This window comes from Periplaneta americana, chromosome 15 (assembly GCF_040183065.1).
Source record: "Periplaneta americana isolate PAMFEO1 chromosome 15, P.americana_PAMFEO1_priV1, whole genome shotgun sequence".
NCBI lineage: Eukaryota > Metazoa > Arthropoda > Insecta > Blattodea > Blattidae > Periplaneta > Periplaneta americana.
The window spans coordinates 53,364,331-53,382,062 of NC_091131.1; the positions used below are offsets into that span (position 1 = coordinate 53,364,331).

The 17,732-nt window shown below is 35.8% G+C and overlaps 1 protein-coding gene across 4 annotated transcripts in view; it reads left to right on the plus strand.

Moving 5' to 3' along the window:
- The first annotated feature begins 4,645 nt into the window (after nucleotides 1–4,645).
- Nucleotides 4,646–17,732, plus strand: part of LOC138714940 (tRNA pseudouridine(38/39) synthase) — a 34,899-nt gene continuing 21,812 nt past the window's right edge. For 2 of the 4 annotated variants that reach the window (XM_069847238.1, XM_069847239.1), the window contains exons 1-5: nucleotides 4,646–4,843; nucleotides 5,951–6,084; nucleotides 7,559–7,760; nucleotides 8,884–9,105; nucleotides 14,700–14,865. In XM_069847238.1, the coding sequence (XP_069703339.1) occupies nucleotides 4,754–4,843; nucleotides 5,951–6,084; nucleotides 7,559–7,760; nucleotides 8,884–9,105; nucleotides 14,700–14,865 (814 nt within the window). In that variant the 5' untranslated portion in view covers nucleotides 4,646–4,753. Of the gene's footprint in view, nucleotides 4,844–4,886; nucleotides 5,854–5,950; nucleotides 6,085–7,558; nucleotides 7,761–8,883; nucleotides 9,106–14,699; nucleotides 14,866–17,732 lie in introns of those variants that run through there. The other 2 variants (XM_069847241.1, XM_069847240.1) reach the window with 2 other exon arrangements.

The window sequence follows — 17,732 nt, forward strand, 5'->3', positions numbered from 1 at the left end:
TCACTTTTGTTTTAATCAATTTCTCATTTCGAACAATACTTTTACTTAACATTACTAGTGCTAAGCATTTCAAATTCAACAAACATATCTTTGCACCATATATGGCAGATAATTCGAACATCAGAAGCCTGATCAGTTACGGTACCTATTCAATAATGTGAAAGTACCTACTAATTTGAAATATTGAATGTCATTTGAGGGGATCAGAAGCAAACGGTTGTAAGTGCACTTTAGTTACTTTAGAGACAATATAATCGGAAGTTATTAAGCTTTTGTAAATTCCGTGAAATTTTAAATGTTAATCTGTGATGTGTTTAAAATATATATCCCTTTGCCACTAAAATTTTAAATGTTTTAGTTTATCCAGGTTGCATTTTACTCATTTGTTTAGAAATGTCATTTGTACCCCTTTGATTCTGATCCCCTCATTTGTCTCACTATTACTTCAATGACGTTGAACTTACAACATGTGTTTTTTAGTGAGGTGCACTGTGAAGTAAGTTAATCTATCGATTGCTTGGGAGATTTCAGCACAAAGATTGTACCCTATTGTACAAGAGCCTTAAAGCCACAGTCGTGCTTCAGTTGGCTAAGGCACTTGCCTGCCGATCCGGAGTTGGGCTCGGGCATGGCTTAGATTCCCACTTGGACTGATTACCTGGTTGAGTTTTTTTCCGAAGTTTTCTCAACCATAAAGCACAAATGTCAGGTAATAATCTATGGCGAATCCTCGACCTCAGCTCGCCAAATATTATCTCACTGTCACCAATTCCATCGACACTAAATAACCTAGTAGTTGATACAGTGTATTTAAATAATCATAACAAGGAGGGGAGAGAAAAAAAAGAGCCTTAAGGCTAAAATAATGTTTACACAGCATTCGGTATTTTTATGTAAAATCCAGGCAGTTTTTTTGTCATTGCATTACTTGATATATGTTCCACTTCATACCGTAAATAAATAAATAAATAAATAAATAAAATTAATAAAATAGACCAATTTTCACTATTGCTTTAAGCTGAAAGGTCTCACAGTTCGTGATATTAATTCTGGAATGCTCAAAATCCCTGCTCTTCCACCTTATTCATTCTTCGATAAATTGCTTAGTATAGATACGGTAATTAGGCTAATATTTATCTGTTTTGCTTGTTACTCGAATATCATAATGATTATCAGTACGCATTTCTTAATTCACGAATTGCAGGTTTATATTGTCTCGTAATTGTTTAAAACTTATTTTAAAATAGTAGGTTATTCCCTAAAGTGGGATAAATTCAAAATATAAAGAGTCTTATGACGGACACTCACGTTTATGGAAAACATCATAATACAGGAGGAATCAAAAGTCTGGAATCATATAAATATCTTCCATATGCTTTATTTTCGATTACTGTACGTAGGTGTTACCGGCCAGTTTTGTAAGACCAAATGCTCTACCAGTGACACATTCGATTCTAGCCCTCAGCTATCTCAAAAGCCGCCATTTTTGGATGAAATTTTGAAATTTTAAATGCAAAGGGGGTCATATAGGTACCGGAACTCAAAATCATGTGAAATTTTCTGAAAAAAAAAATGGTGCAATCTGTTTTTAGATATCTCTAATCGTTTTCAAGTTATTTAAAGATAACTGTCATAATGACACAAACATTAGTTACTGTATCTACAGATATTTTGAAACATGGTAGGCCTACAGTACTAAGGAGACTTTGGAAAAAGGTATTTTTAAGCAATTCTGGTAAATAACTTTTCCTTAGGTAGTGCAAGTTGTGTTTTTCTAATTGAGAACAAAACAAACATAATACAGTAGTATGTTTTGCAAATGATAAATCAATGATTCATTTTGAATTAAAATTAAAATGTCTTGTCACATGCTGTAGAGCAATTAACATAGCTATCGAATATTTTATAGAGGTGGAATATCTTGGTTCAGAAGGCTGATGAGGTTATACATGTGACTATCTGTATGGTTGGATCTTTGGTAAACCTTCCTGGTCCCAAGGTAAGTGATGCTGAAACAGCAGTAAAAAGTTCCAGCATACCAAGGTGTGGCTATTAAAGGAAGAGTACAGGCAATAACCTCAATAGTTATTCAAAAGTATTTCGGATAACACGAAAAACCTAATGAGTGCTTTTTTTTTTTTTTTTTTTTTTTTTTTTTTCAATAAGTAACCCTTATACTGTAGATAGTGCTGTAATGGGGGCCATACAACATATGAGAATTGTATGAAGAAGAAAAAAGTTTGACCATATGGAGCCATATGGTGTATGGGTGCCTAAGTTTCGTACATGGAGATCTATTTTCTTTAACGGAGATCTGCACTGATCTTTAGATCATCTCTTGCTGTTGCTAATATATCTTCTTTGATGTTCATGAACATAAATGGTCCACCTCTACAGGAATCCAGAACCATATACGGAGTGTAACAAATGTTTCTGGTACAGTGAAAATTTTAGTTTTTTTTTTTTTTTTTTTTTTTTTTTTTTTTTTTAATACTTTATGGTAAATATCACATTTTCAGCCAAATTATTAATAAAGGAATGCATTACACCACAATCAAGTAGTACCAACACCTACACCATAAAATATGGTCATGGTTCCTGAGAAAATGGAAACTAAACAAGAGAATAATTATAATGTACTGTTACAGAAACTTTTGTTACACTCTGTATATTATATGGTACCGTAAAAGAATTGTATTTTTCCAGAAAAGCTACAGCAGAGGAGCACAACTTTCTTTTGCTTCACTGGCTCTTGAGGATGTATATAGTAATAAACACACAATTTTAGTTTGCAGCCATAAATACACTCAACATAAAAATCGTTTTATTGGACCTGTTTATTCTAATGCACTGTTGTAACCTCCCTCCACTTGCTACTATAAAAATAATTACCAACACAAAATACGAAAGGCCCAGGACAAATTACTAAGGAAATGATCTGTTTCCCTGGTATTGTGGCCTGGACCTCTCGAGTGTCATATTTGTAACAACTGGAGAGGGGGACTACAACAATGCATTACATTAGAATATACCGTAAAAGTACCTATTTGTGGCTGCAAACTATAACCACGTGTTTATCACAATATACATCTCACAGAAACCAGTGAAGCAATAGAAAATTGTGCTTTCTTTGGTGTAGCTATTCTGGAGGAATACCAAAAGGATGGTTGAAAAATCCCGTACTGTTGCAGACACACTCCAGAATTCATCAAGATATGTATGTCTCTACTGTCAGAGTTTTATGGAATCGTCTTTAAATCAAGCTTGTTTTATAATTAAAAGGTATAAAGAAAGACGATTTCTTTATTTCTCTGATATAAAAACATCCTTTAAATGATGGTAGAGAGAGGAGAGTAAGATATATTCCAAGAGAGAAAAATAAGGGTGCGGCGTATAATCAAGAGAAATTATGACACCAGTGCTTATAGTACCGGTACTGTAGTGACTGATGTTAGTCTACCTTATAAATCTTCCTGGAAAGTTTGAAAACTCGATCACCAGAAAAGTGATTTTAAATGACAAGAGTGAAGTTGAAATTAGTGTAGAACACTGTGTGTGCCAGATATGTATCTTGTGGGGAGGTTTCGTCGTATAACTACTGTACTGGATTGCAGTTACTTTTTTTTTTTTTTTTTTAATATCCAGAAGTACCTTAAGGGTAGGCTACTTCGTAGCATGAAGTACAGGTAGGCCTATAATATGCTCTGTAAGCTACAAAAAACTGTTTCTCATCAATCCCAGCATAAGTTTTTGTGAAATGGTTTTTAGCCTATGTCAATAAGAGAAGGGTGGTACAAGTCTGTTTCATTTTTTGCAAACAGAGCAAAAATGAAACAGACTTTAAGTAGGTCTACTATTATTCTTCTTCATATTCTTTAACTTACTTGCTATGTATTATATTTTATAGCTCAATTGATGAATAATTGCTTGGGTTTGTAAATTTAATTATCTGATTGGCTATGTATTGTATATTTTTAGTAGAGCCATTAATGCAGCTCAGTCGGCAGACTCGCTGGCCTGCTGATCTGGAGCTGCGCTCAGGTTTGGGTTGGATCCCCCATTTGGTCTGATTGATTGGTTTCTTTCGAGGTTTTCCCCAGCCATGGGACTGATCCCGGGTGGTCTATGGCAAGTCCTCGGCCTCACTTCACTTCACCCTTGTTTGGTCTGATTACATGGTTGGGTTTTTTCCGAGGTTTTTCCCAACCATAAGGCAAATGCCAGGTAATCTTTTGGCGAATCCTCGGTCTCACCTCATCTCACTACATCTCGCCAAAAAGATTGAAGAAATTGCAAAAATGTAAAAATTGTAATTGTAATCTTGTAAATTTTTGACTTGTTTCACATCTTAAGGCTTCATTGCTAATGTAAGATCTATGGAATATAATAAATGAAATGAAAAATGAAATATTCTCAAGGGAGCTGTTTAAAGATGAAAAAAAAAAATACTGAAATTATAGTATTTAATAGGTTTGGCTAATTTAATTTCAACCCAGTTTAGCTCCTAGATCTAGGTTTAGCTATTCATATTGTTAGCAGCCTTTCTTACTTTTGTGTTGGCGACACTGATCTACTGTAAAGTGTCCAATGCACTGCCTACTCGATCGCATCTTTTGGCTGCTTACATAAAATAAGATGCGATCCAGCAGGCAGTGGTCCATTGATGACAATTGACATACGTGTCGTGTTTTTGATTTTGGAAATTGGAATAGTGATATAAAAGTCGCTGTACTTAATTTTATTAAGTAAGATTATGGAGGAGAAAAGTCCAAGTAATTTAGTTGTTAAAGCATCCAAAAAGAGAAAAACATCTCTTGAAGATTTAGAAAATTTCTCGAAGGAAGTACGTCAAATCACGAACCGTAATTACAGTACCAGTAATCTAATAGTAACCTGCTAATGTTATCATGTGCAACCACAGTATAGTGCAACATAAATTAAAAATATATTGATATACAAGTTCATACGTGTTACATTAATAATTGTGTTAATTTTTACAGGCCGCCGTAGAAATAAGTTTGTAAATTAAGTAGTTCTTGGTTGTAATTGAGAGTTGTGTCTAATAAAAAAAAGGGAAAACAAGATTTTTTGGATAAATTTTTCCGTTGTCTTCTGGGGTACCGGTACTTGATAGTCCCTTGTACATGGCAATTGCAGTATTGTGTAATCTCCTGCAGTAGGAAAGGTTCCCTTGCCAGCAGGTAGGCAACACTAGCTGTGAAGGAATGTATCGAGACACTGCCAGTGTTCTCTTTAAAAAGGTGGTCTTTACTCCCTCCCGCAGAGCCATGTCTCTCTTCTTCAAAGGTTCCCGTATGATCTGTATTCCATAATTTAAGATGGGTACACAATGGCCATTTGTGTCCATTGGCTTCAGCCCATGCTGCTAAGTTGCTGAAGTTTTCCTGCACCTCATCAATATTGTTAGCTATTAAGACCATATAGTCCATGTACATGCAGAGAGGCCTTCATTTCCTTTGTTGTGCATGGCATTTACTATGTCGACTGTCATCAAGTTTAATGGTGAAGGGCTGATGGGATCACCCTGCAGCACCCAGTCTGTAGTAACTACTTTGATGTCCTGAGGGTGTCGCTGATGACAACTTTATTGACTTCTAACATCCTGATAATGATGTTTGTTAGATATTGACTTTTGCTGAGGTAGTCTTTCAATTTGTTCATCAATCTTTGAAGATCGAATAAATTGAATGCCTTCCTTTAGTCGACAAAAAGTGCATAGAGCTTTCCTTCAGAGTGCTGCATTGCATTTTTTATATCTGCCATCAAATTAGTCACAGCATGGAACGTTGATCTTACTTTGCAGAAGCCCATCTGTTCTTCTAGAACTATGTGGTTTGTAATAACTTTGTGATAATTTCTTATGACCACAATTTGAAATTATGAATCGTATGATCTAACAGATATTTAAAAATATATGTATATTTTCTAGGAGCTGATAAACCGTATACTACAGATGGAGATACATAATAATCAACTGAAGAGCATAATTAATAAATCAGTTCCTGTGGATTGTTTAAATAGGAATTTAGCTGAAAAGAAACGTAGGAAATTTGACTTTACCAAGTAAGCTTTTCTCCGAATGTAAGAATAGATCATAAGAGAACTGTTAATCACACTGTTTAAATTTTTGTAGTTAATAACGAAAAGAATCATATACTGGATGAACAGATTATGAGTTTCCCATGCTACACATGGGGCTTGTACTCATGACTGTAAGACAGCATTAGTCTGCATTTTGTCGAACTACAGTTTCAATACTGGAGACACTGGCTAATAATATTACAAAACAAAAATCATTTAAAAAGATATGCAACTACTCATTTGCGTAAAAGGGGGGAACTTATTTCCTTTATATTCCAAACATTTCTGACATTGACTAATGAAATTAGCCTATCTAGGGGTATTTTCTAGACAATGCCTGATGTCATTGAAAACTTCTTCAGTGAGTCCTGTGGGTTGTCGTATTTGCTTCTTATCTCGAACTCTTCCCGTTTCCCGAAATTTAACTACCGTAATTTATGAATCACAGCATCAGTTGGAATGTGAACATCAGGGAAATTTTCTTGGAATAATCTCCTGTTAGCACGAGCCTATTCTCTGTGCATATACATACCAATCGTAAATAAACACTCATTGTGGAATAGAATACTTTGGCCTATTATAAGCCATACCTGTACACAACAGCCGTTTAGCTTAGACTGATGACGTGTTCCCATGCTCCCTGCTGTGGCTGGGCTGACTGACAGCATGCAGGTGGGAAACTCATCTGTTCACCCTGTGCTTTATTATGAGTACATAATGCTGAAACTGTTTTTCCTAAAGCTGCATAAACCTACTTCCATTCCATGATGTACATAGGCCTTAGGCTGCTACAAACAGGTTTATTCTCATGTCACCAAAAATCGTGTGGAGTATCGAACACATTTCTTAATAGAACTTGCACAGTTGTCAATAAAAAATATTCAGATATACGGTTTTAAAAATCCTCTGAAATTAAGACATTTGTAAAACAATTGAAAAGCAATTTCTTGAACTTTTGGTTTGATTCGTCACATAAGACTATAGTAAGCAGGCTACTTAACTCTATTTTGAGGCTAATGCTTCCAGATTTTTCATTTCTGATGTTATGAGTTGAAGAATCTCAAAACATTTGTTTTAGAATCTGCAATTTATTGGTCTGCATTGTTAACTTGTGCAACATTATTAGAAAACAGCGATTCAACATATTCTCTAAAAGACCATATATTCAAGTTACCATACATAAAAGTACTGTAAATTGATTAAAAACTAATAAAAAGACTAGTTGGTTGTTGAACTTAGATTAAATGAAATAACAATGTTTCTGTTTATCTATATTCAGCTGACATACTGTACATTTTCGCAATCAGGATATCACAATCAGAATTTATAAGTTAAAATAATCTGTAAATAACGAGAAATGTGTCATGAAGAGCCGCTGATTTTGTTGTACAGGTAAGGCATGCTACCAATTCAGAATATATCCTATGAAAAAAAAATTACATTGGCACCTGTTTAGATGCTGCAAGCGACATGTGCTGCTGAAATTTCTATATCTTGGGTGGGACTACCAGGGCTACACGGTGCAGGAGGACACCATCAACACCATCGAGCACCACTTATTTGCTGCTCTCACCAAATGTTGCTTAGTGGAGAGTCGCCAGACCAGCAACTATGCTCGATGTGGACGCACAGATAAGGGAGTCAGCTCATTCTGCCAGGTATTTCAGTGTGTTGCACTCATAATAAATAGTCTCTCTTCAGTAGATGATAAGCACAGTTGCTTTTTTTTTTTAAAACACAGTCAATTTCCCTATGCAGGTTTTGTTACGTAGATTGAATTATTATACTTGTATTGAGAATGTGTTACCTTCAGTGGTTGAATGGTTGCCGTACTTTTCAATAGATTAGAGCAGTGGTTCCCAACCGGTGTGCCCCGGCACCCTAGGGTGCTGCGTGATCGGCTAAGGGGTGCCGCGAGATATTGAAATAAACCAAAAAAAAAATACTGTCTACTTAAATCTTGTAAGGTCTTGAAATAAAATAAGTCAAATTAATTACTCTCATGCACTACAGATCGATTCATTTCCAAGATTCAATTATACTTGTATCCGGCTCCGGCAGATGGCATTACAGCCAATCCCTGCCGAACATTCCCGATTCATTATACTAGTATAGACTACTCACTTCCTCATGAACATTCCCGAGACTTCGACAGAACAATATATAAAATTGATGTATTTTTACTAAGTGATTGTAGTAAAACTTATTATATCATCTTTCAATAAATGAATATATATTAAATTTCAATTTTTTTTTTTTAAATTCAAGAAAGGGTGCCCCCAGTTTTTAATGTTATTTTCAAGGGTGCCGCGAACTTAAAAAGGTTGGGAAACACTGGATTAGAGATTCACAGATTCAAATCTGGCAGAGAGTTTGCATGTTTAAGGGTGATTAAAATCCTTAGCTTGTCTTCCCCATGCATAGAGTTTTGTGATGTTGAAGAACCATGTCCGTGAATGAAAGGAGTATAGGCTTTTTGTCTTACATATCAGAATTCAAAATACAGAAGGTGAAGAGATAGAGTCCTCTCTCATATTTTCTGGGCCTCAGCATCACCACACTCTGCCATTTGTCCTCGAAAAAGACTGCAATGTATTCCAGAGCCATTTTGAAAGGCATAGAGGCATGAAAAATCTCACCTCCATTCAAGCTTGAATTGCCACTGTGTGTGTACATTTTTAAAAAATCTGTGATGTTTATTAAAGGTTTGTTATTTAAATGGCTTTAATGTAAATAGTTTCATACTGTAATTTAGTCTGTCCTTGCTTGTTGTTGTATTAGGTGGTGTCACTAGACATCCGAAGCAAACTGACTCAAGAACAGCTCTCAGCTGGAGAAGGCACAACTGAGGAGTTGGATTATCCCAAGCTCCTGAATCGCGTCCTTCCACCAGATATCAGGGTGCTGGCCTGGTGCCCTGCTCCTCCTGACTTCAGTGCCAGATTCAACTGCAAGCAAAGGACGTACAAGTACTTCTTTCCTAGAGGAAACCTTGATATTAAGGTATTTGACGAGAGCAGTTTTCTTATGTTTGTTAATTGATTCTGAACATTATATGTGATGTAATGTGATGTTTAAAATGATAATGAAATTTGATAAATCAAAATGCAGTATCTCCTGACAACAGCATTTATTATTATTATTATTATTATTATTATTATTATTATTATTATTATACCATCATCATCATCATTAATATTATTATTCGGTAATCACTACTTTCCACCTGATGCTGATCCAATTTCTAAGAACATATTTTACATTTCTTGAAAACTATCTTGATATACATATGACATAATAATAGCGTCTTAATACTTAGTGTTTTTAATGCTCTTGATACAAACTGGTCACCTGGTTACTAATACCAAAAACCTTCATTGCTGTTCTAAAATTACGACTCATGATTTATTTTCATCACTTTATTACCTATGACTTACTTACTGACTGACTTTTAAGGAACCCAGAGGTTCATTGCCGCCCTCACATAAGCCCACCATTGATCCCTATCCTGAGCAAGACTAATCCAGTCTCTATCATCATATTCCACTTCCCTCAAATCTATTTTAAAATTATCTTCCCATCTATGTCTCAGCCTCCCCAAAGGTCTTTTTCCCTCCGGCCTCCCAACTAACACTCTGTATGCATTTCTGGATTTGCCCATATGTGCTACATGTCCTGCCCATCTCAAACGTCTGGATTTAATGTTCCTAATTATATTACCTTAGACTTCAAGAACAAAATTCTACTATTAATAACAAAAACCTACTTGACTTCGTTTTTCAAATGTAAAAGAGAGTGATGTTATCTGGCCACTCTTTCATTAGTTTTTGAAGGTATATACTATCCATCTTTGTTAAAATCACTAGAAGTTATACTATACAAATATTTTCAAAGTCACCAGAGTTCTTAACCAAATTATTCTCAAGGTGATTTATTTTAATCTGGTATCGTAATTTCTATAATATTATGATTATTGCATTTACCAAGGTTAGTGAGTTCATTCAATTCTGTTATTAATAACACTATATTACAAACAGTTCCAGTCACCAAAGTAAAAAGATCTGGTTTTCCTCAATGGCTTTCTAACACCTTGCATAAACTTAGAAAGAAAGACCATGAGAAAAAAAATTAAATTCAGATCTGAATTTTATTAAAAATTTTCTTTCTAATTATGGAAAATTGATCAAAAATCATATATCATAAAATTTTATGGTACAAAATATAGATGAAAATCTAAATTCAAACCTGAAAAAATTTTGGAAATGCATCGAATGATTTCATAAGATAAATAATTATCTCTCAGAAACTTATTTTTATGATAAACACTTTACAGGTTGAAAAGACATTGTCCATGCTTCTGCTAATCACTTCATATCTGTCCAGAAAACACATATCCTTGCTTATGTAAACAATATTATAATAATGCAGACTGTCTATCTATACCAACTGTAACATATGATGATGTTTGGAAGGCAATCAAAACCAACAAAAACAATTGGTATTGATGGTGTACCAGATTTTAAAATCTAAATTTAAATTTTTGTTCATTTGTTAACCCACACATTTAACTCCAGTCTGAAATATTGTAAAATTTCTTACTTGCTTACTTACTGGCTTTTAAGGAACCCGGAGGTTCATTGCCGCCCTCACATAAGCCCGCCATTGGTCCCTATCCTGAGCAAGATTAATCCATTCTCTATCATCATATCCCACCTCCCTCAAATCCATTTTAATATTATCTTCCCATCTATGCCTCAGCCTCCCTAAAGGTCTTTTTCCCTCCGGCCTCCCAACTAACACTCTATATGCATTTCTGGATTCACCCGTACGTGCTACATGCCCTGCCCATCTCAAACGTCTCGATTTAATGTTCCTAATTATGTCAGGTGAAGAATACAATGCGTGCAGTTCTGTGTTGTGTAACTTTCTCCATTCTCCTGTAACTTCATCCCTCTTAGCCCCAAATATTTTCCTAAGCACCTTATTCTCAAACACCCTTAACCTATTTTCCTCTCTCAAAGTGAGAGTCCAAGTCTCACAACCATACAGAACAACCGGTAATATAACTGTTTTATAAATTCTAACTTTCAGATTTTTCGACAGCAGACTGGATGATAAAAGTTTCTCAACCGAATAATAACAGGCATTTCCCAAATTTATTCTGTGTTTAATTTCCTCCCTCATATCATTTATATTTGTTACTGTTGCTCCCAGATATTTGAACTTCCCCACCTCTTCAAAAGATAAATTTCCAATTTTTATATTTTCATTTCGTTCAATATTCCCGTCACGAGACATAATCATATACTTTGTCTTTTCGGGATTTACTTTCAAACCTATCTCTTTACTTGCTTCCAGTAAAATTCCCGTGTTTTCCTTAATCGTTTGTGGATTTTCTCCCAACATATTCACGTCATCCGCATAGACAAGAAGCTGATTTAACCCGTTCAATTCCAAACCCTTTCTGTTATCCTCGACTTTCCTAATGGCATACTCTAGAGCAAAGTTAAAAAGTAAAGGTGACAGTGCATCTCCTTGCTTTAGCCCACAGTGAATAGGAAACGCATCTGACAGAAACTGACCTATACGAACTCTGCTGTATGTTTCACTGAGGCACATTTTAATAAATCGAACTAGTTTCTCGGGAATACCAAATTCAATAAGAATATCATATGAAACTTCTCTCTTAACCGAGTCATATGCCTTTTTGAAATCTATGAATAACTGATGCACTGTACCCTTATAATCCCATTTTTTCTCCATTATCTGTCGAATACAAATTATCTGGTCAATAGTTGATCTATTACGCCTAAAACCACACTGATGATCCCCAATAATTTCATCTACATATGGAGTTAATCTTCTCAAAAGAATATTGGACAAAATTTTGTACGTTGTCAACAAAAGTGATATTCCTCGAAAGTTACTACAGTTAGTCTTGTCCCCCTTCTTAAAGATAGGTACGATTATGGACTCCTTCCATTGTTCTGGTACAATTTCCTTTTCCCAAATAGCAAGTACAAGCTTATAAATGTCGCTATATAATGCGCTTCCACCCTCTTGTATTAATTCTGCTGGAATTTGATCGATACCTGGAGACTTATAATTTTTCAAATTTTCTATCGCAATTTCGACTTCAGAAAGTGTGAGTTCGGGTATAAATGGCTCAGCAGTTTGTATTTCAATTTCGTCCCGATCATTTCTATTTGGCCTATGTATATTTAGTAGTTGTCCAAAATAGTTTTTCCATCTGTTCAGGATTGTTTGTAAAATTTCTACATTATGAAAACAAGCAGTAATTTTCCCTCTTTTAAAAGTTGCAAAAGACATGATGTTAGAAACCATAGTCCAACTTCTCTTGTAAATAATTTTAAAACGTTGTTGAAGCTATTGTTTACAAGCACTTTTCCTGTTATTGAAAAATAAACTAAGCCCAACACAACATGAATTCACTACATCTCAATCTGCTGCAACTATTCTAGTTTTATACTTAAATAAAATTAATGGTGTCTGCAATTGAAACACGGTGACAAACTGACTAAGTATATTTTTATTTCAGCAAAGCTCTCGACATAGTTCCACTTAAAACCTTGCTTCATAAGTTGGGAAGCATCAGACTTTCTGCAAGTTACGTAAAATGGTTTGAAAACTATCAAAGTGATAGATAATCTTACGTACATCTGTTTAGCAAACTCTCCGATTCATTTAACTTAAATTGTGGAGTGCCATAAGGCACTCTTCGTTTTATAATCTTCATAGACAATATCAGTACAAGAAATTGTTTGTCTGTTATTCTTCACTGATGACTTAAAAGTATTTCATGCAATCAAAAATACTGCAGGCTGCCAATCTCTTCAGTGTAACATGGACCCAATTGCAAAGTAATCTGAAGACATTGCCATGAAAAATAATCTTCCAAGACTAATATTATAACTCATAGTTATAACCTTTTTCAAAAAAAAAATACATGATGTTAGAAATCATAGTCCAATTTCTCTTGTAAATCATTTTAAAACACTGTTGAAACTATTGTTCACAAGCACATTATCACAAGAAAAATACTTCTGTAATCTTCATCTTACGATGTTTGGTGACGTATATATGTCTGTTGATGTGACATATTAATGAATTTAAATACTATTATAGTCACAATCATGCCATGGTATGAAAGAAAAATTTCACAACCTCGAGTGGGAATCGAACCTGCGACTTCCTGTACTCCGGTCAGGCGCTCTACCACTGAGCTATCGAGTTCATCTCATGCCAAAGGCTTGGAATTATCCTTTCATACTGGCGACTCTGTTAAAGAGTACTGTCCATAGCATCTGATCTAGTCAGCACTGCTTATGGGTGTGAAGAAACTATACAAATGTAATCTTCATCTTACGATGTTTGGTGACGTATACACGTCCGTTGATGTGACATATTAATGAATTTAAATACAGGAAGTCGCAGGTTCGATTCCCACTCGAGGTTGTGAAATTTTTCTTTCATACCATGGCATGATTGTGACTATAATAGTATTTAAATTCATTAATATGTCACATCAACGGACGTGTATACGTCACCAAACATCGTAAGATGAAGATTACATTTGTATAGTTTCTTCACACCCATAAGCAGTGCTGACTAGATCAGAGCTATGGACAGTACTCTATAACAGAGTCGCTAGTATGAAAGGATAATTCCAAGCCTTTGGCATGAGATGAACTCGATAGCTCAGTGGTAGAGCACCTGACCGGAGTACAGGAAGTCGCAGGTTCGATTCCCGCTCGAGGTTGTGAAATTTTTCTTTCATACCATGGCATGATTGTGACTATAATAGTATTTAAATTCATTAATATGTCACATCAACAGACGTATATACGTCACCAAACATCGTAAGATGAAGATTACATTTGTATAGTTTCTTCACACCCATAAGCAGTGCTGACTAGATCAGAGCTATGGACAGTACTCTATAACAGAGTCGCTAGTATGAAAGGATAATTCCAAGCCTTTGGCGTGAGATGAACTCGATAGCTCAGTGGTAGAGCGCCTGACCGGAGTACAGGAAGTCGCAGGTTCGATTCCAGCTCGAGGTTGTGAAATTTTTCTTTCGTACCATGGCATGATTGTGACTATAATAGTATTTAAATTGAAAAATACTTCTATTAAATTCAACTATTACTTAAATAATATTCAGATTAACAGAACAGATTGCATTTTAAAGTCCTTGGAGTATTCCACGACCGTAAGCTTAATTTTCACAATCATCTAGAGTAGGCCTAGATATCATCATGCAATTAGAATGTTGGGACTAATACTGCTTGTAAGTTGTTCTTTCTTCACTCCTCATTCACTTCAAATAAGTTTCTGAGAGATAATTATTTATCTTATGAAATCATTCGATGTATTTCCAAAATTCACTTCTAATACTTTACATTAGTGAGATTGAGACTTGAATAAGCATCTGTAATCTGAAATTCTGTTACAACTGCATGTGACCAAGGAGTCTTGCTGTTTGTGAATGGTTCTTAATTGTCATAGAAATAAGGAATGGAACAGCTCAAATATAGAAAGAAAAGTAGTGATTTTGATGATCTCTGTTTCTACAGGCGATGGATACTGCAGTGCAGTATGTGGTTGGAAGTCATGACTTCCGTAACCTTTGCAAGATGGATGTTGGAAATGGCGTAGTCAAGTATGACAGGCAGATACTGAGTGCCAGAGTGAACATTATAGCTACTGATTCGAAACACAATAATAGTAGTGCCTCATCGGGTTGGTATCTGTGAAATAGACAATAGTCTCTGAGTTGCGTACTGTGTGCTGTTATGATGTTAGATGTTATTAAAAATGTTAATTTCAAGTGTATGCTTCATTAGTCATTCTTTCAGCCACATTACAGTTCTCGTATTTCACATAGTTTTAAAAATATACGAATATCATTAAATAACACATACATTTTCATTATGGATATTAGTTAGCGATTAAACAGTAACCAATATATGGCTTTCCACCAGCAATCACTATGTGGTAGATATTAGGGAATGTTTTTGTTGCTGCGTACTGAGACTTGCCATTCTTGGATGTCTTCAAGTACAGAGTGTTCCGCTTATAAGTATAACAAAAGAAATAGCTATAACTTCTGAATTAATACAAGTATATAGTTGAAACCAACTGCTACAAAGAATGAAAACTGGGAATTTTTGTTACCTTATGTTCCATAAACCTCAACATGGCTTCCATTGGTGGCACGGGAAATATCCAACCGGTATTCAACCTCGACCCAAGTGTTATGAAGCATCTGTGGTGTAACATTGTTGACAGCAGCATAAATTCTTTCTTGTAAGTCTGCCAAATCACGTACTGGCGTCCTGTAGACCTGGTCCTTAACAAACCCCCACAGGAAAAAATCAGGTGGTGTTAGATCTGGTGATCTGGCAGACCATGTGATGTACGGTGATCCTCTTCCGATCCATCTTGCAGGGAATTGTTCGTCTAAGAATGTGCGAACCATGTTGGCAAAGTGTGGTGGAGCCCCATCTTGCTGGAAAATTGCTCCATCTGGGAGTTGTGGCACAGCATACAGTTGCAACATATCCAGGTACGTGTTTGCAGTGACTGTCTTTTCAGCAAAGAAATAGGGACCAATGATTCTGTCACGCATGATCCCACACCAAACATTCCATTTAGGGGAATCCCGTTGGTGTTCAATTACGACACTTGGATTTTCCGACCCCCAGATGCGACAATTGTGTCGGTTTACTTTTCCACTGACGTGGAAGGTTGCCTCATCTGAGAAACAGACTCGAGTTAGAAATGTGTCGTCATCGTCCACTTTATCCAACATTGTTTCTGCAAAGCGTTTTCGTTCCAGTTTATCATTCGGCGTAATCATCTGATGAAGTTGCAGCTTGTACGCTCGCAAACGCAATCTTTTATGGAGCACTGTATGCACTGTTGTTGGTGGGATGTTCAACTGCACACTAGCCTGTCGAATGGATTTCCGCGGGCTTCTCTGAAATGCCTCGCGAATGCGTTCGACATTTTCGTCAGACACTTTACGCTTGGAATGTTTACCTGCATTAGACAACAAACTTCCTGTTTCTCTGAGCTGCCTATCCCATTTCATTATTGAGACGTACGTCGGTACAGCTTCCCTCGGTCTAAGATTGTACTGATGGTGAAACAAGCGCTGTACACGAATTATGGATCTATGTTCTGCTAATGACAGCACACAAAAGGCTTTCTGCTGTGGCGTCCACATGCTGACTGACTAAAGATACGATACGAATTCTCTTATTTAATGATCTGCGCATGCGTGAGTCTTCTAAAAATAAGTAACAACAATGGATTAAAACTTCCCAATTTCCTCTTTACAATGGTACCAATCTTAACCCATTTGCATGCATTGTTATGAAATTATAACTATTTCTTTTATTATACTTATAAGCGGAACACGGTGTACTGCAGTTCTATTTTCTGCATGCACTGCTTTATTACATCTTCTTCTCTCACCATAACCTAAGTTCCATGTATAAGGGCTCTGGGATCCTGTTTCATGGAAATTAAAAGCATTGAGACGATCACTGTTATTCTTTGCATTCCGTGTAATTTCTATTTCAATTAAGACACTTTTTTTTTGTATTATGAAATTAGACTTTATATAACACTAATCATATGAGGAGGAATTCCTTTCTCATGCGCAGTTTCTCATAATTTAAATCTATCTAGCATACCAAATGCCTTATGGAAGTCATTGAATTCTATAAAAGTTCCTCTCTCTCTCTCTCTCTCCTAGTGGGAGGGCCCTTAACATGTCATTCACCCTGATTTTATGAGCAGCTCATAGATGTCACTAGTGTTGATAAATATAGATCACTCAGTTCATCAGATACCATTCAGAGTGCACTATAAACATTGGGTCCACATTTCACTCAATGAATGGATGATGATAATTATGATGATGATGATGATTATGTTGATGTTGATGATGGAGAATAAAAATTATCGGGATGTCACATTTGAGCCAAAGCATACTCAGAGAAAACCCCTGTGTTGTCTGGATCATGAGCTTGCTCAATACAAGTTATAAATTGAGGGTATAACGGGATATGAATGGGCCCCACTGGTTTATAAGCTCAGCACTGGATTTGAACCCAGCTCCACTGGCTTATAAGGCTGACACTGAGCCATCTTGGTTGTTTCTATAAAAGTATCTACATTAAATTCTCTGCGTTTCTCTACAAACTGAGAAAGATTGAAAACATATTCTATGTAGCTTCTGTTTCTTCTGAATTCGTGCTCTTCTTCTCATATTAACATTGCTTCTGTGATATTTATTGGGCATTTTATTATTTTAGTATACAAGGTGGGTCAAAAGTCTCTTTCTCCAATATTCGTTCCTAGGTTTCGTACTTGTACACATACAGTAGCGTGCAAATTAATCCGAACAACGTAATTACTTATGCAAAAACACTCAAACGGGATAAAAAAAGGTCTAAGACATACCTCAGTAATCTATGTGGCCTCCCTTGTTCCTAATAACAGCTCTGAGACGATTTGGCATGGATTCCACTAATTTCCCACAAATATTCTTCATTTCTTCATCGCGAAACCATACACCAATGAAGGCAGAAATCATC